Genomic DNA, 23,602 nt, shown 5'->3' with positions numbered 1-23,602 from the left:
AAAGTTTTAGCTGTAGTCTAAATGGCAATAAATAACATGCACATTACAGAAGAATTAGAAAATGAAAACATTGGAAAATATTCACATTCTATGAGTGTGAATAATCATGAACATACTAACTGCACATGCATTATATTTGTTTGTTACTATATGCATGTTATATGTATAGTTAAATATGTTAATAGAACAACATGGAAAGCTTACTTACTTGCTGAACAATAATTGGAAATATTCTCTCTACTTCTGACAAAACAGTGCAATGGTTACAGCTACAAGCAGCTAATGACCTGCCCTCATGAAATACGTCTACTTGAATGAAATTGTAGAAAAGGATGTCAGGAAGGTTACATCACTCCAGTTATTTCATTATGTGTAAACAAAAGTGTCCTTGGTGGACTGTATGGTATTGTGTATTATGTTAGCTGTGTCTTAATAGGGATCTGAGACTTGAAGTGTGTTTGATATTTTCTGCAGATAAATGTTCATGTTTTTATGTTATTACAAATGAGGGTGGAGAAGTGCAGCTTTGGGGCACCCCTGTGGTATGCCATTATGCTGGCCTAGGCTACATCATTATTGAAATCCGTCGTGTCTCGAACAACATAACCCACCGCAAACGACAGGCTATAATGTGGCTCACAAGCTCTTTACCAACATAGCATGTCACAAAGGCAGAGGCAGCTTAGTGTGATATCATTGTGTCATTAGAGAGCTTGATGCCTGCATCTGTCTCGGTGGTTGTTCCTTCACGCTGATGTGGAGATGTGTGTCTGGAGGCGGTGCAGCTCCACTCACAGATTAGGGGGTCTGAAGTGGAGGGCAGCCTTCACATCGCATTAGTCTCACTGCAGAAGACGGGTACAGGGGTCTGTTTGTGATACTATTAGGGTGGATCAACATTAGGGTCCTCAGTGCTTTTTTACACACACACACACACACACACACACACACACACACACACACACACACACACACACACACACACACACACACACAGACACACACACACACACACACACAGACACACACACACACACACACACACACACAAACACATTTTAATGCCTTTATTTGGACCTTAACACAATTTACAGATCCAAACATTGATGTTACATGCTTAGATAGGTCTGATCAAACACGGAATGCTTTGTGCTATTCATCCTTTCTGCACTGGTGATTATGGGTTAGCATGGCATCATCGTTTCCAAATGGATACACTATATTATTGCAGAAATAGAGCGGTACTTTGCTAGTCTTTTTGCATTTTGCTTGCTTAGTCCACACAGTTGCACACAGACACACACACACACACACACACACTTGCTGCTAGGCGTAACTTTTGTTTGACATCTCATTTTTCATTGTTACCCCTCACTTACGGTTCATCTCGGTGAACACTATAGCTGTGTGAACACTACACTTTCTTTCCAAATGCCAATACAGTTTCTCTGCAGAGGATCATTTATAATGAAAATCAGACAGCCACCCAAAGTTCAACTTATTATTTTCATACAAAAACAAATAGTATGAAATGCTCTGGATGGACATCTTAATGTGTACTGCTCTCATGCTGTCTCACAGAGGACTGTGTGCCACCACCACAGGCACCTGTTCAAGAACCAAGTGAGCATTTCTCTACACATATTACAAGGAAATGTGATTCCCAAACATGGCCATCCACTTACAGTAAAAACGAATGGCTTCAATTAACAGTATTTGTCACGTGAGTCTCCTATACCCTCCTGTGTCACAGTGTAAGTCTCTTGGGGAACATCCAAAAATCCATTAGAGTACCAGCATTGGGTTTTATAAGGGCAAAACAGTCAGAAACTTTACACCAAAGCGATTGATCATTTAATTAGTTTGGCACTTAACCAGGGCACTTTACTCCCTTTCGGAGTTAGTGGCCAGCCTATTTGAGTGGCCATTGCATTATGTGCTGGCAGCTGTGGTACGCATCCCTCACAAATAATCACAACGAGGAAAGGAGGGAAAGTTGGGAAACCTGTGGCAGTATTCTGACACACAGTACATTATTAGTGTCAATTCAACCCATGGTGGGTGGTGAACAACTCTGGTTGCCGGAATACTAGTAGAAGTGGCAGCTAGTAGGCGTAGATTGTGAATGAGAAGAGCCAAGTATGATAATTATGTATAATAGTAAATATAGAGTAATTATATAACATCTCTCTCTCTCTCTCTCTCTCTAGAGAGACAGAGAGGCTGAACTTTAGCCTCCTCTCTCAGCTAGTGGTAAATAACAAACTATTTTTTGGGGGGCTAGTGTGGTACCTCTGGCCTTGTGGCACATAAAAGTGACACAACTGAAAATCTTGGACGCCTGGAGCGAGTGGCGAAGGAGAGACTGTCATTGCCTGTCAGACGAGTCAGCAGAGGTGGCCTCTCTCGTCTCTCTCCTCTAGCAGTGCAGGCGCTCCCTCTCTCTCCTTCTCTCTTCTCCTCCTTCTCTCCCGACGTCTTCTCCAGGGCAAGCAGGCTGCCGTACTTGATTACCAGATTTGGGACTCAGAGGTCTGATTGATTACTTTCTGGCTCAATTAAGCCAGAGGAGAGAGGCTATTTTTAGTGCGTCGGAAAAGGAGCAGGAAAAACAAATGGGCAGAATCTGAGCCAGGGCAGAGACACGCAACAAGACAAGATACCCTCACTGGGACACGGAAACAAGAACAGAGCAGGCTTGTAGCTGAAGCAATCGAAAACTTCACTGTTTGTGCAATAATGCTGTCACTGACTGTTTCATTGATTAAGTGCTCTCTCTTTGTGTGTGTGTGGATTTCTTTGTGTGTGGGTGTTTGTGTTTGTGTGTATCTGTGTGTATGTGTGCTTGTCTGTGTCCCTGTGTGTGTGTGTGTGTATGTGTGCTTGTCTGTGTGTGTGTGTGTGTGTATGTGTGCTTGTCTGTGTGTGTGTGTGTGTGTGTGTGCCACAGGGGAGGACCGGCCGCGGGAGAATGTGGTGGGCACGTCGGACGGCCAGGCCTCTACGGTGGGGACCAGCACAGAGGGAGGCTCCTCCGGCAAGCGGCGGCTGCACTGCTGCGTACGGGTGACCGCGCTGCAGGTGCGCAAGGCCCTGTGGGGCATCGCCATGGTGATGTGCGTGTGCTCATCCTGGGCCGGCTCCACTCAGCTGGCCAAGCTGACGTTCAAGCAGTTCGACGCACCCTTCACACTCACGTGGTTCGCCACCACCTGGAACTGCCTCTTCTTCCCGCTCTACTACGTCGGGCACATGTGCAAAAATCCGGAGAGGCAGACGCCGAAGCAGAGGTTCAGGTAAGACAGGTGTGCCACGCCTCTTGTTCAAGCTGGTGCTGAAAACGTTGTGGTGGGGCAGCACAGTTGTGACGCAAGCAGCAGCAGCCTGACCACATATGGGACTATGTGCAAATGTGGACACGGGTTGAATTCTGACCCCTATCTCTCTGTCCTGTCAATCTCTACTGTCTTGTCTGTAAAAAGTTAAAAAATCAAACCAAGGGATTTGACAAAAACCTATACTAAAACACTAGGTTTTAATCTGATCAATACACCTTTTTATCTAGGTTTTTATCTCATAAGTGCATACATTTAATCGCTAGGCTTTTATCTGAGCCTCAACATTCAGTTAAGTGTATAACACAGGAAATGATCTGGCTTGACTCATTTTTGTGGCACTATGTGAATATCGTCTTGCTAATCACACGTCTACAGTTGTACTGTACTGAGGTGTGTTGCGTAGTTCTCTCTGGGAAAAGCTGAGCACAGAGACCCAGTGCAATTTAATACTGCCCCCAAACCTTGCTGTTGCAATTTAATTACTGCCCCCAAACCATGCTGTTGATCACGTTGGCGTGTAAACCTGTCTCTGGGCCATGTGTTGAGTGTATACACAGCAAAACATTTCATTAATCACCTAGAATTCTCAGCCTTGTTTGTGCACGTTGGTAATAGTTTTCCACAAATGAACGTTTTTACCTCCGAGGTACCAAGCTAATTAAAAATTAACACTTGCACTAACACTTGGTTTACTTTCTGAATAAAATATCAGATACCAGACTGCAACATGTAAATAACACTACTTGTTTTTGAAAAACAGCTAAACTAGAGCTGTACCTAGGCAGAGAGACCATAGCAATGACAGGAGGACATTTAAGGGCAGTGTTCAGCTTCGAGATAGCCCTTGACATTATCAGATGCGGCTCAAGGGCACGATGATAGTATTAGGAATACGCACGGGGCCGGGACTTCCTGTGCGGAATCTCTTCTCATGATTAGTAGTCGGTCTGGGCTGTTCTGGGCTGCTCTGGTGGAGAGGGAGAGAGGGAGTTCCTGCACTTTTTAAGATGCACCTCACACCGTCTCTACTGTATGGAGGAGTTGTGAGGTCGATGCAGGGGAGAGAGGGAGGGAGAGAGAGAGGGAGGGAGAGAAGGAGGGAGCTATGGGATAGAGCTCTGTGCATGATGTCTACTCCTGCATCCACAAGGAGCAGCCACGTGCCCGGCATCCTGAGCGGGATTTGTGCTTTGTACTTATTCAGATTGCAGCTGGCAGCACCAGCGCGGGAGACTTAAGAGAGGAGGGAGAGATGGGAAGGGCCGGGGAGGAGAGCGGATCAAACGCAGTTATAGGGACGGATCCACAGAAGCCTTTGGAAGAGGTCTCTTTTTTGGTTTCCCTCTTTTTGTAGGGATTTTTTAGTTGAGGCATCGAGCTTGCCGGTGACCTCGCATGGCTGCGTCAGTGAAACTCCTGACCACATTCGATGACTCACCTAGTTTTTCGTTCCTTTCCATTGTTTTTTGTCTGAAGGCCTAGTGCTTGGAGAAACGCTCACTCATCACAACTTGGTCGTACATAGGAGTTTCGCACATGCCCCCCCCCCCCCCCTCCACACACACACACACACATTGCAGCACTGTTCCTGTGTGGCTGAGGAGATGGACTAGCTGGTCGGTGTTGATTTCCCAGAACTCCCTGTTCCACATCAGCCCAGCTTTATCAGTAATAGAGAGTGCAGCGGTGCTGGGGGGATAGTGAGCAGGGGGGAGGCCGCTGGCCTGGGTCCACCTGATCCCGCGGTGCCGTGGCAAGCACAGACCGCAGATGTCATTGTGATTGATCCGGGACCTTGTCCAAGGCTCCAGTAATAAAAAGAAGGGCCTGACCTCCTATTCACTGAGCCGCTGTTTTGTGGCTTGCCTTGTTCGTGTGGGTGGATAAGTGGGTGTGTTGGCTGAGGGAGTGTTTTGGTTGGTGTGTTTAAATGGGACACACCCTCAGCCCTCCTTGACAGCAACCAAGTCAATCCCCCAAACTGCTTTATACTGGGTTTCATGGACCTCTCTGCTTAATGAGTCGGAAGGATGGAGCCACTTGTTTGTTTATGAATGCATCAGCAATTTAGGCAGTCCCTCTTGGTGCAGCTCTGGGTCTAGTAGGACCTCTGAGCTCTCTCTCCACATCACACTCTTCCTGTGTACCACTTTGCTCTGATGAACTGAAGCAAGCGAGGCTTTTCTGCACTCTGGTTTAACAGAGGATGGGATTGAACTGCCTTACAATCTAATTTGCAGTTTTAAGAGAGTGAGGAACCTGATGAGGAAATAATCTACCTCAATTTTGCCCACTGACCCTGGTCGATTACCGTATTTATCATTGTAGGTGCTGAGTAGGATCTCCATTAAAGAAATGACTTGTAGTCTTTGTCACATGATAAAGTTTTGGATCAGTGGATAAAATATAGTATGATATAAAAATTGGTAGATAATAGAAAACATTGTTACTGATATTCCACAACCTACAGTAAAGCACATCATTGCCTGCTTTGATTTTTAGAAGCAGCTTTAACTCAAGTTGATTTGTAAAGGTAGTTATCAAAAGTTAATATATACATTATGTAATAAGATCTTTAAATACATATATTAATGTGAATAATCCATCAATTACCTAACACTAATTAACTAACATAAATCGCAGTAGTCTGTGTTAACTTTTGCAATTAATTACTCTTAATGAAGGGAATCTTGATGTAGACTAGTGTCTTTCCTGGTAGCTCAACAAGAATGATAAGGCATGATCAAAAGTAAAAGCTTAGGGCTACATTCCACCAGGGCCAGACAGTCTGATCAATGATCAAAGTGCGGTGTGTTAAGAAGACGCCAGTTGAAATCCAATCAAAGCCATAAAGCTGAAGTGTTTATGATACTTCAGAGGCTGGATACATCTGTGGCCTGTCGATGGGTTTGAGAGGGTGGCCGAGGTGGTCCTGCATGCTGCTGAGGTGGTGTTTGGGATGCTGGGATGTTTGTGTTTGGGAGTATGGGTGAATGTGTGTGGATGTCTGACAACGGCCTGGCTGAGAGTTGAGAGTAAGCCATCATGTGAGAGGGGAGCTCTCTGCCGGTTCTCCCAAGCTGTCACACTTCATTTGGTCCTCGCTAGAACCACTGATGGGCTGCAGCCAAGAGACTGCTGCTCCGTGTGTGTGTGTGTGTGTGTGTGTGTGTGTGTGTGTGTGTGTGTGTGTGTGTGTGTGTGTATGTGGGTGTGTGTGTGTGCGTGTGTGGTTACTTGGTGTTTAAAGCCCCCAATGTCATCTTCCAGGCAGCGCTGCATGGAAGGCACTAGGGTTAGGGAAGGGTTAGGGTTAATGTTATGGTTAGGGGCCTTGAAGTCGACGGTGGGGGCTTTAAACACCATCAAGCGTGTGTGTGTGTGTGTGTGAGAGAGAGAGAGAATCAATGCATCCACTATATATCCAGTATCAAAGCAGAATGTTGAATTGGTATGAATAACAACGTCATTTGAATGCAGTCTGCTTTTGTTTCACTATTGATTTTGTATAATTAACCCGCTGAATATTTTCATTGTTTGAATGCACGTTTTCGCAATGCATGTCCTGGTAAGAGTCACTGTAACATTCAGAGTTTTCATATTACCATTGTTCATATTATCATAAACAATAATGCTGAACATGTAAAAAACCCAACGCATACACTTTTAATGGGAATAAATCTCACCCATTCCATGGCTGGTGTACATGAAAATATGTTTTACACTCTGTAGCTGACGGCTACCTCCCCGGTGAGTTTAAGAAGATGATGTTTTAGACATTTCTGCAAGCCAACAGTCATTACTGAAAGGAAGGAACATTTGCTGAGCGGAGCGTGGTGTGTGCTGAGAAAGGGCAAAGTGGAACTTCTGAGAAATAGAACAATATTTCATGCTGAAAACGGAACTACAAACGGAAATATTAGTGAACCATTCACTGACATTGATAATACTGTTTCTTTCCTTGAAGACAATCACGTGTGTGTATTAATGATGTGTATGTATGTGCGTACATTTGAACATGTATATATGTGTATGTGTGTGTATGTGTGTGTGTGTAGCTTTGTATGTCTTACTTGTCCCTCTTTTTGCAGGGAGTGCTGTCGGTTCTTTGGGGATGATGGGCTGACGGCCAAGGTCTTCTTCACCAAGGTGGCTCCCTTCGGCCTCCTGTGGACGCTCACCAACTACCTGTACCTGCAGGCGCTGCGCAAGATCAACACCACGGACGTGTCGGCCCTCTTCTGCTGTAACAAGGCCTTCGTGTTCCTGCTCTCCTGGATCGTTCTGAGGGACCGCTTCATGGGAGTACGGGTGAGTTCCATGGGAGTGGGGGAGCTGCCCAGGCTTTGGGCCTTTAGAGGGTTGCCTTCAGCAAGGCCACGGAAGGTAGTTGGTGTCAGTGAGATTGTTTCCCATGGGCATTATTTTCAATCATATACGTACTAATGTAAATAATAATAATAATAATTATTATTTTATTTTACATAGCGCCTTTCTCAAACCCAAGGTCGCTTTACATAGTAGAAGGAAAACACAACAACAGACAAACAATAACAAGACAATAACAAGACAAGCTAGAGCTATGTGTATAGAGCTATGTGTATAGAGCTATGTGTATAGAGCTATGTGTTGGGTGTAGAGGAGAAGCTATGTGTATAGAGCTATGTGTTGGGTGTGGAGGAGAAGCTATGTGTATAGAGCTATGTGTTGGGTGTGGAGGAGAAGCTATGTGTATAGAGCTATAGATGTGTTGGGTGTGGAGGAGAAGTGATCATTAAACAAAAAGGTCTTGAGATGTGCTTTGAAGAAAGGAAAAGAAGGGCAGTCACAAAGTTTTTTTGTTTTTTGGGGCTGTGGTTAGTAGTCATATGGTGTGGTTTTGGTGCCGAAACTGAGGGAAATTAAAGAAGACGGAGAAGGTTGTTTTTGAAATTTTTTTGAAATTTGAAATTTGAAATGTATTAAGAGGAAACCCCTTGAGATGTAACATCTTGTTTTCGAGGGGACCTCCAGAAAGAAAAACATACATTATAAACATACAAACATACATACATAAAGACATGAAGACATATATGTACACATATACACACATATAGACATACACACATACATATACATACACAAATATATACACATACATACACATAAAGAAATTATCAGGCAAGAGGAAAACAGTTGCAGCTTGTATGTAAATAATTAAGAAGGCGGGGGGGGGGGGGTCTAATTGAGTGCCTGTCACTTTAAGACGTTTGATGTTTGAGGGAACCCTTGCAATTGTAACACAGTTGAAAGGCTGCTGATGTGTGGATGCAATTCATAAAGTTTTCTACATAGTTAAAATAAAGGTTCGTACTTCTCCTTGGGACAAGCACTTTTGAATTTTGGAAAACACTTTTCCATTTACATCGGGATTTTGCAAACATCCAGTGTCAGAGTCAATAAAATGAGCCCTTCAACGAAATTGACAAGCAGCTGTAAGTAGGCTAAGCATGCTAAATTCGACATCCAAACAGTATTCTAACGTTAGCTTTGAGATACTGAGATTTCATAACTTAACTTAGTTTAGTCTCTTCAATGTAGCTTACTATGTTGTGATAAGACCTTAGCAGAGTTCACTTCAATGCAGCAGTTTTGAACAAATTTGCACAGCATGGTCACGATGCTAAGCGGATTTAATAGCAATTTAGCCAGACTTCTTCTATGCAATGCTTCTATGTGGCAACAACAATCCTTCAACAATTGTGAATATTTTGTTCAGAGGAGTGGCAGCCGGCTACGAGAGAGAGCAGGGCGGGGCAAGGAAAGGCTGCGTGCGTAAAAAGCGCAGCTCAATGGCAATGCAAGGATTTGACCTTATATTTAAATTAAATTAAATTAAATTAAACATAGAATATTAATCTGTGGCGGCCGATTTTATTTTGTGGCGCCCCGCCACAGATTAGTCAATGTATGGGAAACACTGACTTCTTTTTATTCAACAGAAGCAGATTAGAAGAAAACCATGTTTGAATACGAATCAGATTGAAGTGAGTTTTGTATCTCAGATATATCGAGTTTTGATGTATACATAACTGTATCATCTGCATATAGATGAATCTGACAGTCTAAGCTCATTTTTGGGAGATCATTTATAAAGATGGAAAATAAAAGCGGCCCTAGGGAAGAGCCCTGAGGGACACCCGTTTCAATTATTCTAGGTTGGGAAAGAGAATCATCAAGAGACACGCTTTGACGTCTGTAATGAAGATATGAGTTAAACCAGAGAACAGCTGATTTGGAAAGACCAATAGCATAAAGTTTGTCAAGCAGAATATAGTGATTGACCATGTCAAATGCCTTAGTGAGGTCAATAAAAATTGCACCAGTAGACCAGTTTTTATCTTGTGCTGAAAAAATATCATTGGTAAATGTTGTAAGGGCAGTTGTTGTAGAGTGATTAGATCTAAATCCAGATTGATTTGGAGTCAAGAGGGAGAAGTCATTGACGTATTTAGACAGTTGCTTAAAAATAAGCTTTTCAAATATTTTAGCTACATTACTGATTATGGAAATCGGTCTATAATTGTTGACATCAAGTGAATCACCACCTTTATGTTGTTACTTTTGCAAATTTCCACATTAATGGAATTGAGCATGTGGAGAGTGACAAATTGAATAAGTGGCAGAGTGGAAATTTTAGGACGTGAGAGGAAAGTTTGATCAACTTGATGTCCAAACCATCAGGACCAGCTCCATTAGAAGATTTTATTTCTGATATTGCCTGTTGGACTTCAGAGGGATGTATTGTTGAAAACGAAAATGAGCTGTTGTTCACAGTATCTGTACATTAGAACAAGTGACCTCAGGTGATTGAGAACAACAAATGGAGGAAAAATGTTCATTGAGGGCATTGGCCATTGAAATAGGATCAGTGATCACATTATTGTTCACTCTAAGTTTGTCAGGAAGACTATTGTTTTTTTTGTTAATTAAAGAGTTTAGCTTTAAAGAGTAAAGCTTAGGGTTTTTAAAGTCGTCTGATAAAGAATGCTTATAGTAATTTGATTTTGCATTTCTTGTTTTGGTTGTACAGGCATTTCTTAATTTCTTATATTCTGCCCAATCAGCAGCGTCTTTTGTCATGCGGTAACTGGCACAGGCTTTATCTCGCTGTTTAAATAGATGTATTAAATCACCATCAATCCAGGGTAAATGACTACCCTTAACCTTAACAGAAGTCCAAGGTGCATGTTTGTCTATGATTTTAAGAACCTCAGAGAGAAAGAAGTTCCAGGCATCTTCAACAAAAGGGATCAATTGAAATCTGGACCAATTAATGCTTATTAAGTCTTGGATGAAAGCCTCTGTGTTCAGTTTTTTGTACTGCCTTATCCTAATTACTTTAGGTGGCAGTCGACTTATTTTCCAAACACAAAAAACAATTGAATGATCACTAAAACAATCTGGTAGTAGACCAGATTGAGATATTCTATTTGGGTGGGTGACCAAAATCCAATCCAGAAGAGACTTGGACTTGTTAACCACCCTAGTCGGCTCAGTAATGAGTTGAGTAAGGTTTAGACCATTAAATAATTTTTCTCATGAAAGGATGAACGATCCAGCCAATTCCGATTGAAGTCACCCAGTAAAATCAACTCATTTGCATGGTCTAATGAATTAATAGTAGCAAGAATGCAATTTGTCGATTCAACAGGAGAATTTGGAGGTCTATAGATGTTACCTATGGTTATCTGCTTGTTTTCATGAAAAGCAATATTAACAAATAAGCATTCAAAATGTACAGCTCTCTCCTTTGGTATAATGAGTTCAGAAGATAAGTGAGAGGAGATATAGGTGGCTACTCCCCCACCACGAGTACCCCTGTCTGCTATATACAGAGTATAACCATCAAGTTTGACATCTGCATCAGATATATCATTATTCAGCAATGTTTCAGAAAGTGTGATAACGCTGGGCTTATTATAAGAAAGCCAAGCTCTTAACAAATCAATTTTATGCATCAAACTCCTAATATTCAAATGAATCACAAATAAACCTTTACCTATACTGAGTCTTTTTATACTTCTTTAGCTGAAGTAGCTTGCATAGCATCAGCCATGGAAACAAATGGGAGCCTTTCATTCACCAAATGAGAACCATGTCAGTGAGACACAATAGCAGTAGCCATAGCACGGCTCTGTATAATAGGTTCTGCAAAATAGGTTCTACTGTAGAATAGCTCACTTCAAATTCTAGATACTAGATTCTAGATGATTCTAGAACAGGTCGGAGCGAGAGGCTGCTCAGTTTCTTGAGTAGCCTATTTTGGGCTGCATTACAGCATATTCTCTTGACTGTAATGAGATGAAAAGTTTGGCTCCCAAATGTTATAGTATATCCTCCATTTTAATTCATAAATCATTTTTTTTTTGTTTGTTTTTTTAGGTAATATCAATGGAACTGTAATTGGGTTATTGTTATTTGATTTATCTTTACTCAGTCAAAACAACACAGCTAGAAATACACAATTAAATAATATGACTTAATAATATTCTTAAAAATTGAGATATTAAGTTTTGTAACTAAACTCTTCAGATAGTGTTTGAAGTAAACTGCTAGATGTGGGGAGTTATAAAGAGATGGGTGGACAGGCTTTTGGTAGCAGCCCTGAAGGAAAGCCAGGAGAGTTTCTGTATGAAAGGCCTATCCTGACTCTCAAGAGTAGATCCTACTAATGCATACTTTTAGTGGTTTGTTTTAAAAAGGGAAGTAAAGCAATCCCTGCGGAAGGGATTTGTATTGAGACAGAAACCAGACCGATAGGAGATGTGTGGACCTCTGTGTCTGTGTGTGAGTGTGTGTATGTGTGTGTGTTAAAGGTTGTATCAGCGATTTCAGGCCCAAACATAAATGATCACATTCATCTAATCTTTCCTAACGATCCGCTAGCTGCCTGCCCCATAAGCAGTCCGTCAAAAAAAAAAAACGCGTCTCTGTTGGCAGCCTAGGCTCCGAGATCTGTACACAAAAACAATAGCTACCAACAGGGGTTGGCAACCACTCAAAAGCAAAATAAAGTGTTTCAACCAATAACCGACAAGATGCGAGTTTAGGAGAGTTTCAATTGCACGGGAGGGAGGGGGAGGGAGTAGTGAGCTAGCTCTCTGTTTTGTTTGAACATCAACAGAAGTGACGTATCCCCGCTATCGCTGATACAACCTTTAATGGTAGGTCAGAGCCGCTCTGGGGTAGGTATGTAGTTGAATATGTGGTACGACCCCACTTATTCAGCTACGTATTGTTGCTGACCAATACCAGGTAATATTTTTTCTAAATGGACCTCATTTGAATGTCAAATTCCAGGTTTACTTTTAGTATAAGATGGTACTTTTAGCCCCTACCAAAGTCATTTAGTTTTCAGGTCTCATGATCCTAAGCCTAAGAATCCATGGCTTTCTCAAAACAAGATGTGGGATGTTTTCAGGTCAACAGGTCAAGTCTTGTATCTTCTCTGTGGAGCCCCACTGATGCTTTGGGCCAGACTGTTTACTATTCTGACTGTGGCTGTCTGCAAAGCCTCTGGGTGCCTCAATCTGCCAGAAGGTATTATACTGCAGCACAGCTCCTACCTGTTCTGTGGCAGCTGTAGATCCCCCGCCCATTTTCTCCACTAATGGTCCTCAGACAGCTGTTAGCCTTCTGTTGAAACTTTTAAAAGCACTAGGTGTTCTTAGCCTGGCGAGCTCCTGCCTCTCCATCACACACACAGACACACAGACACACACACACACACACACACCACACACACACACACACACATACACTCACACACACACACCTGCCTGGAGGGGCGCGCCAGACGGCTATGTGTTTCTGATTGCCTGAGGCAGGTAGGAGTGCCACATGACTATTTGTTGGAGGATTTTTAGCAAGTATGTTTTACATATTTTGAAAGTATTTTTTGAGCATTATACCTTTCTACTGCATATGTTACCATAATTGCATTGATAATACTGTTGTGTTGGAAACTAACAACAGCCACCTTAGGAAGGCATATTAACTGTAAGTGGATATGGGAATGGGTATATTGCCATATTTTTGTATGGCCTCCCAGTAGTGAGTGTCAGTGTACAAATCCTTGACATATTACAAAATAAACAAGCTAGCATTATTAGCAGCATGCATGATTATACTGCAGTGCGTAAATACTAAGTGATGTTTCAAGAATTTGTATGTCACAGTCAATCGATCCCTTAGGGTTTAGGTTCTGGTCATAGTGAACGGACATTCAGTGATCTATGAGCCCAGAGAGAGCTCTTAAAGTAACTACAGAGTAATCCATGCAGGGAGACAGTGAGACCCATGGGAATGTGAAGACCCAGAGGATCTCTCTGTCAGTGCTGGTGTGTACTGGACTGCAGAAGGGTCCCTGTGGAGAGTCTCAACCTGCCAGTCTCTCTGCCCCCCCCCCCTCCCTCAGCACTCACATCCATCTCTCACCCCACACCCTCTCTCTTTTACTCCATGGCTCTCTTTTACTCTCCTCCCCATGATGTGATGAAAGCCCCAGGTAACAGCAGCCTCTCTCTCTCTCTCTCTCTCTCTCTATCCTTGTCTCTTTATTCTCCCTCTCCTTCTAGCTCTCCCTTTCTCTTTCCCTCATTTCCTTCCTTTCCCTCCGTCCCCCTCTTTCTCTCTCTCTTTCCTCACTCCTCTCTCTCTTTCTCTATCTCTCCTTCTTTTCACTCCTCTCTCTCTGTTTCTCTTTTTCCCTTTCTCTCTCTCTCTCTCTCTCTCTCTCTCTCTGGCTGTATGATTGGAATTGCAGTAAGCTTGGCTGTTTTGAAGTCTGCAGCAGTTTCCATCACAGTAGAGACAGTGGGAGGATGGGTATTAGAGAAAGAGATAGAGAGAGAGAGAGTACAAATGAGAAATGTTAAGTAGAGGAGAGAGATGGAGAGCCCCCCCCAAAACTATCAATATTCTGTCTTGCTGAGGTACACAGAAAGTAGATAGTGTGTCTTTGGGAGCTATTTTAAGAAAACCTTTTCAATAAAGGTGAGAAGTGGAGAAGGTGGCAAGATAAGATGTCAATTATAGCAGCCACTTGCAGACAGAAAAATGTGCTCTCTGAACTCATTTATCCCATGTATGGAGTGCTTTTTGGTCTCCTGTGCCAGCCCTAGCCCGATGAGTAGAAAGCACAGAACTGCACTGGAGTCTGAGTAGAACACTTGGATGATGAAACGTTCCTCTGCTGGAAAGGGAATACATTCTCTGAATAGGTACCAAAACAAAGAAGCGTAGGAAATAAACGTGTGTTAATGGAACGGATACGAGCGGAGACAGAAACCAGACCAGTGCTCGCTCTGTCGCAGCGGCGGCGGTGGAGGGTGTGCTTAAGGAGGAGTGCAGCAGTGCCTGGGATATTTTTAGGAGAAGGAAATGGAAGGTTGCCTACAGTACCAGCGCAAGGAGCCGGGCCGAGTCTTGGCCCATTTCGTCACTCCCACTCCCCCCCCCCCCCCCCCCCCCCCCGGCCTGGCCCTCGCACTTCGACATTGAGGCGTTTGCTGAGGCAGCGTTGAGGAAGGCAAACAGAAAGTGCCAGAGAAGGCGCAAGGGTCCCTGACCCAGAAAAAAGCCAACTGCCCCTTGCCGCTCACCCTCATCCACTCAAAATGAGAGGAACAAGGGTACAAGCGACAGGCTGGCTGTGGTGGAGAAAGCGCAGGAGAGGTAGGGAGAAAGACAGAGAGAGAGAAAGATAGAGAGAGAGAGGGTGGGGGGAGTGGAGAGAGAGAGAGGGTTGGGGGAGTGGAGAGAGAGAGGGGGGGAGAGAGAGGGTGGGGGGATTGGAGAGAGAGCTGTTTTGCTCAACATTTCCAAGACTCCTTGCCTGGCGGAAAAAAGGGAAAAGGCAGAAAGCTCATTTGTCTTCTTGACACCACTCTAATGCACTGCTAATCCAGTCTCTTTGCAGTCGATCGTCCCTATTCATCACCACACACACACAACACATACCTACACACAGAAACATGCATGCATAGGTGCATATAGGCATGCACACACATCCACGACATTCAGTGACGCACACACATACAAAAAATACAAATGTATAATGTACGCACATTTACCTGGAAGTGTATAGACCAGGGGTGTCAAACTCATTTTGGTTCAGGGGCCACATACAGCCCATCTGATCTCAAGTGGGCCGGACCAGTGAAATAATTGCAAAACATTCTTTGACAACTCCAAATCTCCAGCTTAGTTTTTTTCAGTAGGCTATGCTTTACCCTTCAGCCTACATAGCCTACATAATCACAAGGGATATATTAGATTATTACACATTTATTCAGAGAGGCCAATGAAATTGAAATAAAATGCATTTCACTCATAAACAACTGGTTTATTTTTATAGTTGAGTGGATAGGCCTACATTTTTACATCTGACCACCTGAACCAACTCACCACACTAAACTCAAGTGGGAGCTATGAAGAAAGTTAATATCCTGCCTTAAAAATGTAAATGTGCAAATGTATGAAAAATAAAATGAATTTAACAAACATAAGTTAGCAGTGCATGAGCAATACGATCAACTGATACGATTAGGTTACATCAGATCAAATAATTTTGTAGGCTAGGTGGCGGTGCTGTGTAATAGGCTATCCACCATAAAGGCCAGATCCTGCACCCATTCCGGGCATTTAAATTGCTACTGGTCTGCCTTTTTTCTCCAAGAACTGTCCAATTTCCTCTCGTAGTTCAAAGAAACGCTTGAGTACGGCACCTCGGCTTAACCACCGTACTACAGCGTGGTATGGTAAGCCAGACAGAATGCCATTATCACTAAGAAAACAGTCAAACTGACGGTGAGTCAGACCTCGCAACCTGATTAAATTTACAGTTTGCACAACCACACTTTAACATGATCCAAGTTTAGTGTTTTAAAACACAACACTTCCTGGTGCAAAATACAATAAAATGCCCAAACATCTTGTCCTCCGTTTGCAGGCTGCACTTTGTCTCTGAATTTTGTCGCAACGCCTGCTTTTCTCCCGACAATGTAGCCAAACTGACAGCACAGGACCAGTCAACTCCGAACTTTTTTTTTGTTTTTTGGCTGCGCCTAGCGGCTGAATTGAGCATTTCGGTTATTTTTTTGAAAATTCATAACTCCTCACAGGAATGGGCTAGAGATTTTTTATTTTTTTTTGACATCGTCAGAAATGTATTCTCTACAAGTCTGGGCCCCTTGACACCCCTGGTATAGACACTTTAACACATGGAAACATGTGTCTAAAGTTTTTTTTTTTGAGTGTGTGTGTGTGTGTGTGTGTTTCAGTGTGTGTGTATTTGTGTGTTTCAGTGTGTTATTATAGTCAGTAAGCAGTGCTGAGATGTGTAAAAGCTGCCAGTATGTAAACAGTGTGAAGGAATCGATTGACCCCACTCCTAGCCTACCAGGAGGCTTTGAGGATAACCGATGCAGCTTTGAGGGTTATCAGATCAACGTTATTACCATCTCTGAGATGTTCAAGGGCACTTTGCTGGTCGCTAACGGGGAATTTTTGAAAAGTTCAGCAGTGTAGTCTACAATGACCAATGTGACTTTGACACCTGCTGGTTTTCCATTTATCAAAATCTCTTAGCTTATCAAAGTCTCTCCCCACCCCTCCCATCCCACCCACTCAGACAAGCAATCTACCCTCAACATCAATCAAAATTAGACTCATACACAGTAATAATAATAAGATTCGTGCACAGAGTTAAAGTCTCAAGGAAAATGTAAATAACTAATACTGTATGTAACATGCACAAGCTAATTGTGTTTGTCAGGTTTGTTGTCAGACACAACTAGCAAGCAATGCTTTCAAAAATGGCCTATGATTCTATGAGTTGTGTTCAATCACTGAAAAATAAAACCAAACTGGCAGTTCAAAGGCCCGTGTCTTGAGAAGCTTGTACATATGATACTGAACATTGGTAATGTCACCAGTTGTTGAGGAGTGGCCCAGATATTGCACTATAGATGTCAGGCGAAAGGAGAGGGTGGTGAATTTGGGTTGAGATCATGCATATGTTGTCTGAATGGATGCGGCTGGAACTCTTCTCTCCTGGGACACTGAGTCCTGATGGAATGTATGCTCTATTTCGTGGCTTTGTTTCCCAACTCTTTGTCATTTCAACTTTGATTCTATTTCAATTCCCCTCTAATCCAATTCATTCCGCCATTTCTCCAGGTCCTCATTCAGTGCCAAAACTATTTGAGAGTCTCATTATGTCACAAAGCGGTGTGATTAAATTCTGCTTTCCAGGCATTTATCTCCTGTCAAGATGGAATTTAGTTCTTAATAACCTCCATTCTGTGCCTGAGTCTTTTATTATTCCACTTCCCCTTTCTTACGTTCTCTTCTCTCCTTGCAGATTGTGGCAGCCATTTTGGCCATTGCAGGGATTGTGATGATGACATACGCTGATGGCTTTCACAGCCACTCTGTTATCGGGATCACGCTGGTGGTCGCCTCTGCATCAATGTCAGCCCTCTACAAGGTGAGATCACAACTTCAATGTAGGATCCGCTTAGCTTTTTTCAGTGTTCGGCCCTTGCCACACTGCAGTGCCATAAATCACTGTTTGTTCATGCTGTCTGTGGTGAATGTGCTCTGTGAGCGCTACACAAAGCCTAGCCTACAGTACCCCTCAGAGCTTACCAGTTTGCATTACTCACTAAAGGAAAGTGATTAGGCTAATGGCTCTGTTGTGTTCCAAGCGGGTGCTCTTTAGTGACTGTCCTTGAGGTCTCATTTACTGAAATGTTTGTAGTGCAGCAAAACAATTGAGAACTTTTGGCTGAGGCGCCTCAATCAAGCTGATAGTTTAATAGGCTAATGATGCATGTATACAGCTCAGATGATGCACAGAGGGTCAGATTCACAGGGAGATAATTGGGACAGTCTACCGAATAACCGGTTTGTTGTTTATATTTACATAAGAGCTCTGCTCTGAGCATTGTGTGTTGTTCTCACTAGTAAGGATGTGAGAAATTCTGCTCTCCTCCTCGTAGTCATTCTCTGTCCATGGAGTAGATCCCACCTACTGCAATGAAACATACACACTCACCTTTTGTTCAATTGTATCTATTATGCTCATATTGTTTTGATTTTCGTTGTTTGCATCACATGTATGAAATTTGTTGAAATTAGGATTCTGGGGCAGAGTTTCATACCCAGGTCAGTCGTTTGTTTCTAAAGCCATTTACAGTAAATGGAGCTGGCTCTGTTAGGGGGACAAAGCAATACAAACCTAATGATAATGCACTCAAAAGTTAATGCCTTTCTCAGCCAAGATCTGAGCATCCTTTGCTGAAGCGTGGCACCTTGAAATTAAACAGCACATTTCAGTTTAGGAAAACAGTGGAATTGGGCCATTTAATCAACACTTCCCTGAGTCCTATTGATAATGGTGTCAGTTGAGATTTAGAACTTTCTAGATCTCCGCCCTGGTAAAATATGTGGACCCAGCAGGAAAGGAGGCAAAACCGAGTGCTTCATTATCAGTCAACAGCACTGCTGCCCGGGCTGGCTCTCGAGCCAAATAAGCGATAAGCAACAAAAAAAAAAAGAGCTGGCAGAGTTTCAGAGGCAAAGTAGCGCTGCTGGCCTACACACCCTGGCTGGCTGCTTTGTCCTCCCCTTCCTTCTCGGCGCCTTGTTTATTTACGGCTGCTGTGCCGGATTGATTTGAGCCTTTCATCAAGCCGCTCGCCTGTGTCCTCAAACAGGTGCTCTTCAAGCTGGTCCTGGGAAGCGCCAAGTTCGGCGAGGCGGCGCTGTTCCTGAGCATCGTCGGCGGGGCCAACTTCGTCTTCATCAGCTTTGTGCCCATCATCCTCTATTTCACACACGTGGAGTACTTTGGCTCCCCCAGTGACATTCCCTGGGCGTACTTGTGTGGTGTGGCAGGTCTACTTTTAGGTAAGACATTAATGGCCAGTTTCCCGTACATGAACAAAGCCTGGTCATAGACTAAAAGTATTTTATTTTAGTCTATGATTAGGCTTAATCCAGACACAGAAAACCGACCCTAAATGTTTCAAGTATAGTGTTTATACAGTACAGTTTAGTGTTTATATTTACATATTTACAACAGTGACAACACAGTGAAACATTTAATGACAACAGTGAAACATTTAGTGTAATGTCAGTGGTTGGTGAGACAAACTATTAATAAGAAAAGCTAAACTTAATGATTGCCCATGCATTATTTGTAAAAAACATCAGGATGAAAATTATGTTTCATATTTCATATATCTAGGACTCTAGGATTATGCACACTATGATTGCCTTTTGTTGTTTCCCTCTCCCAGCTTTCAACATCCTGGTGAATTTTGGTATTGCAATAACATACCCAACATTGATTTCCCTTGGGATTGTCCTCAGTGTCCCTGTCAATGCATGTAAGCAACTCATTCTTACCACTGTAGATATCCTCTGATAGTTAAGATACATTTTTTTCATTTTATGATAAAAGCATCAAATTTGGTAAAACTTACAAAGGGACAAGCTAACTAATACAGTTACATATTTTACCTTAAATCAATCAAATTCATCTTTTACAAGTGAAATATCTTGATATTGATGTTGAATATTTATAGGGGGCGTTGTGGCACCGACAAAGGCAACCAGTCCTATTGTCTATGCCAATCCTTAACAGAACTTACAGATATCTCAAAGAACCACAAAGACATCATTAGGTCAGATGTCAGGTGTGTTTTAATTCCCTTCCTTGTAGCATCCCTTTCTACATGTGGGGAGAAGTTCACCTCGTCTAAATATTTCCTTATTAGCTGCATACATTAAGTTTGTCACAGGAACTTCAAGATACACTTTATGATTCTGTTGTTCAGTTATGAACTCGACTTGAATTAGGAACCTCAGGCACAGATAATGTAAAAACAACACATATGGTTTTGGCCTATTGATTATAATGTGGTTGAAAGCTCTGTCAGTTGCTTTAGATAAAAGCGTCAGCTAAATGACTAAAACTAAATGTAAATTCTTGAATGGTTTTTAATTCTGACTACACAAACTCTGATCACACTTCATGAACTTGTACTATTTAGTGCTATATGGGTCACCTAACATAACCCATATTTGTTGATATTTTTATTTTTAAAAATGACTGCCGTGATCCCCAGGGTCCAAATCCAAGGTTCTCTACAAAATGTGATGCTTTTATCACAAAGTGATACATTTCCGTGCTTAACTGCCACACTATGATTCTATCAAAAGTTATTTTATCAGTATTTTTTGTGGGTAAACTTTAAAACATTTGCTGAATGTCCTAGCCTGGTTAGCACGCAGACCTTCTCAATTTTAATTGGGAGTGGGTCTGGAAAAGGTTCATTGACTTACGACTTCCAGCTATGGCGTAACTAGCAGTGAAATTGACTTAAATTGGTGCATTAAACTCATACCAACTAATTTCAGAAGTGTAGCAATCTTGTAAACGAAGGTTTTAAATTCAGCTGTTCACTCAATTCCAAAGAAATACACGCCCATGCCGGATAAGCAATTGTATTTGCATGCCCCTGTTTTAGGGACATTGGAAACGGCTCTTGGCCAGACATCCTAAATCCCAAATTTGCAAAAGGTTCATGTGGGTAAAAGAGCCCACTTTGTTCCATGCTATTGGGAATCTTAAAATGGATTGTGAACTATTTAAAGATGTATTAATATTGACAGCAGATGACAGAACAAATGTCCATTGTTGAGACCTAACCCTTGACAAATGCCTGTGTGTGGTGCTGCCCCTACAGTGGTGGACCTGTACACGTGTGACATCCAGTTCAACACGGTGCGCCTCATCGCCGTCTTCATCATCTGCCTGGGCTTCCTCATGCTCCTGCTGCCCGAGGACTGGGACCAGTGCCTGATCCAGCTCAGCACGAAGCTGCGCAAGCGCGACGAGCCAGCAGAGGGCGCCGCCGAGGCCGGCACCAATTCGAGCCTCAACTGGAACCGCAGGAACAGGACGTCCATGTCCACGTTCACTCACTGAGCCCAATCCCTCAGTCCAACCCCCTCTGCTGCACCAAACACTGCACTCGCACTCGGACACGCGCAAACCAACTGGATCGGCTATCTGTTACTTCTGCCTGGTGCACCTGTCTCACCTGCTTCTTTATTGGCTCATTTTGTCCGGCAGTTTAGTCAGCCCATCAGAGGAACTCATGGGTTCCTGATGGAGGTGGATGTTGATGCCCTCATTAATTTAAATACAAAAAAGCACAGTCCATTCCTGTTTTTTAATTGACCTCCCTTTACCCTGTCTGGTCATCACTGTTTGGAGCTGCGTTGCATGGGCTAGTGTTAATGTTGAGTGTCATCTCCTTGATGCTCACCACAAAGCCATCCTTACTGAGGTCTATACTTTCCAAATACGTCATGCCTCCCACTTTATATAATGCTGTTTGGTTATCTTTGTTTCATAATATTTCTAATTTGAATGAACACATAAATGGAGGATCTGGACTTGAAATGTACTGTGTGATGAACACAAATTATTGTTAGTGTCTAAGAGGACTCTTTTGCTGAACCTAAAAGAGAGGATGTGATGCTCACGGGAGACTAGTTTGAGGACTTTTCTGTCTCTCAGGTGAAACCCTTTGTGGCATTTTCAGGGCATTGCACTGATTAGCAAACACCTTGGACTGTGCCTAACGCCAATATAAAGGGATGCTGAACACTGAAAGCTACTGATAGTCAGTGCCGGTAAACGTGGTGCTGAGCAACAAAGTCAAACTCATACCAACGGGATGGAAGCCACCGCAATCTTGCAATTTTGAGTGCAGCACTTGCTGCAGCTGTGCCGTCCCTCTCCCAAAGCCCACTCCGGTTGGGAAATGGAACAGCTGCTTATTATCTGTCAAATGCCCTCAGATGGGCACACAAGCTCCCCCAGACTGTCAGCATGGCACTGTCTCCTTCTCCCGGCACGGCAGGCTAATAGGTAACCCAAATGGGGCTCCAGGATACAAACCATGGCATATGTCAGACAAAATGCATGAGGAAAAAACCCCAGAAAAATGCAAGTGTTCTGTCAATGATGACATGTCTGTCACCTGTCCACCGATTCTGTTGCCCATGCCAAACTAGGACATATCAGCTCCTCATTGAAGAAGTACCGGTATCTTTAAAAAGTCGATATAAAGTCAGTAAGAGAGAGCTTATGACTTATCAGACTTCACTACGGGGAGGAGGACTTTTTTCTCGAAAGACCGCTAACAGTTTTTGTTTGTTTTAGACTGGTTTACATTCAAAGCTCTTGCTCAATTCATCAATCACCTTTCACCTTACCAAGGCAAGTCTAACCACTGTGAGAACACTTCCAGGTCATGGAGGAGGTTCCAGGGCTGATGGCTGGCACAGAGGCGGAGCAAGCGCTGGAGGGGTTGGACCGTGGAGCCTGGTCCGCCATGTCGTGAATGTATGACCATTTCTCAAAATGCACGTTCATTTTCATTTATTTTTTTATTTTTTTTTTAAAAAGAAACAAAAAAAACTTTCTTATGAGGAGGTAAAAGATGGGACTGCAGCCTCGGTTTCTGCCATGCTTTCAAACGCCACGCTTCTTGCACTCACCAGGGCCAAGACCCTTTCCTTGCTTTCTTTCCTGAGCTACTCAATAATACATGAATGGATAGATTCTTATTTTTCTTTTTTTCTCACATCTGCATCCAGTGGACTTGCCCTCATCGAGGGGTATGTCGGGTCATTTTGACAGGATACGCATGCAGAAATGACCCACAGAACAGCAAGCAGACTGCTCCACTGCCATCCCATCCCATTTTGCAATAGAGTACAGCAGCACTGTTTCCCATTGTCATTTCTACAATGACAATAAAGATTATATTGTATTCCTCTGGAATTATTGCTAGACATAATTGTAAACCTTTGTAAGGAATGATGATTTTTACACTAAAATGCAACATATGATTAACACATTTGAGGAAAAAAAATACTTATAGCGTGAATAAATGACAACTCCATTTATTAGATTGGGTGTCTGTTGTTTTGAAATGTAATCACACATGAAAAATGTCTCTTAAGGATATGTTCAATTGTTTTAATATGATTATTTTCTTTTATTTTGGACAGTTTTAATAAAATACCAACCAACATATTTGTCAACAATAACTCAAAGTAAATATTTGGCCTACTGTTTTCCTGGAATGACATGAATTAAAAGGAAGATGAAAATATGTAATGATATTGCATCA

General features: G+C 42.7%; 1 protein-coding gene across 3 annotated transcripts in view; it reads left to right on the top strand.

Moving 5' to 3' along the window:
* Nucleotides 1-23,183, top strand: part of slc35f3b (solute carrier family 35 member F3b) — a 62,523-nt gene extending 39,340 nt beyond the window's left edge. For all 3 annotated transcript variants that reach the window (XM_076285068.1, XM_076285067.1, XM_076285069.1), the window contains 6 exons: nt 2,951-3,296; nt 7,430-7,649; nt 17,746-17,871; nt 19,103-19,295; nt 19,688-19,777; nt 21,140-23,183. In XM_076285068.1, coding sequence (XP_076141183.1) covers nt 2,951-3,296; nt 7,430-7,649; nt 17,746-17,871; nt 19,103-19,295; nt 19,688-19,777; nt 21,140-21,381 — 1,217 coding nt within the window. In that variant the 3' untranslated portion in view covers nt 21,382-23,183. The remainder of the gene's footprint in view (nt 1-2,950; nt 3,297-7,429; nt 7,650-17,745; nt 17,872-19,102; nt 19,296-19,687; nt 19,778-21,139) is intronic.
* The last annotated feature ends 419 nt before the right edge of the window (nt 23,184-23,602 follow it).

The sequence above is a fragment of the Alosa pseudoharengus genome, unplaced genomic scaffold (genome assembly GCF_046254945.1).
Source record: "Alosa pseudoharengus isolate Yale_2024_CS ecotype anadromous, Long Island Sound unplaced genomic scaffold, YU_APseudo_1.1 YU_APseudo_1.1_scf_15, whole genome shotgun sequence".
In the NCBI taxonomy this organism is placed as follows: Eukaryota; Metazoa; Chordata; class Actinopteri; order Clupeiformes; family Clupeidae; genus Alosa; species Alosa pseudoharengus.
Note: the sequence above shows the minus strand (reverse complement) of the source record. Positions and strands in the feature narration are given on the sequence as shown.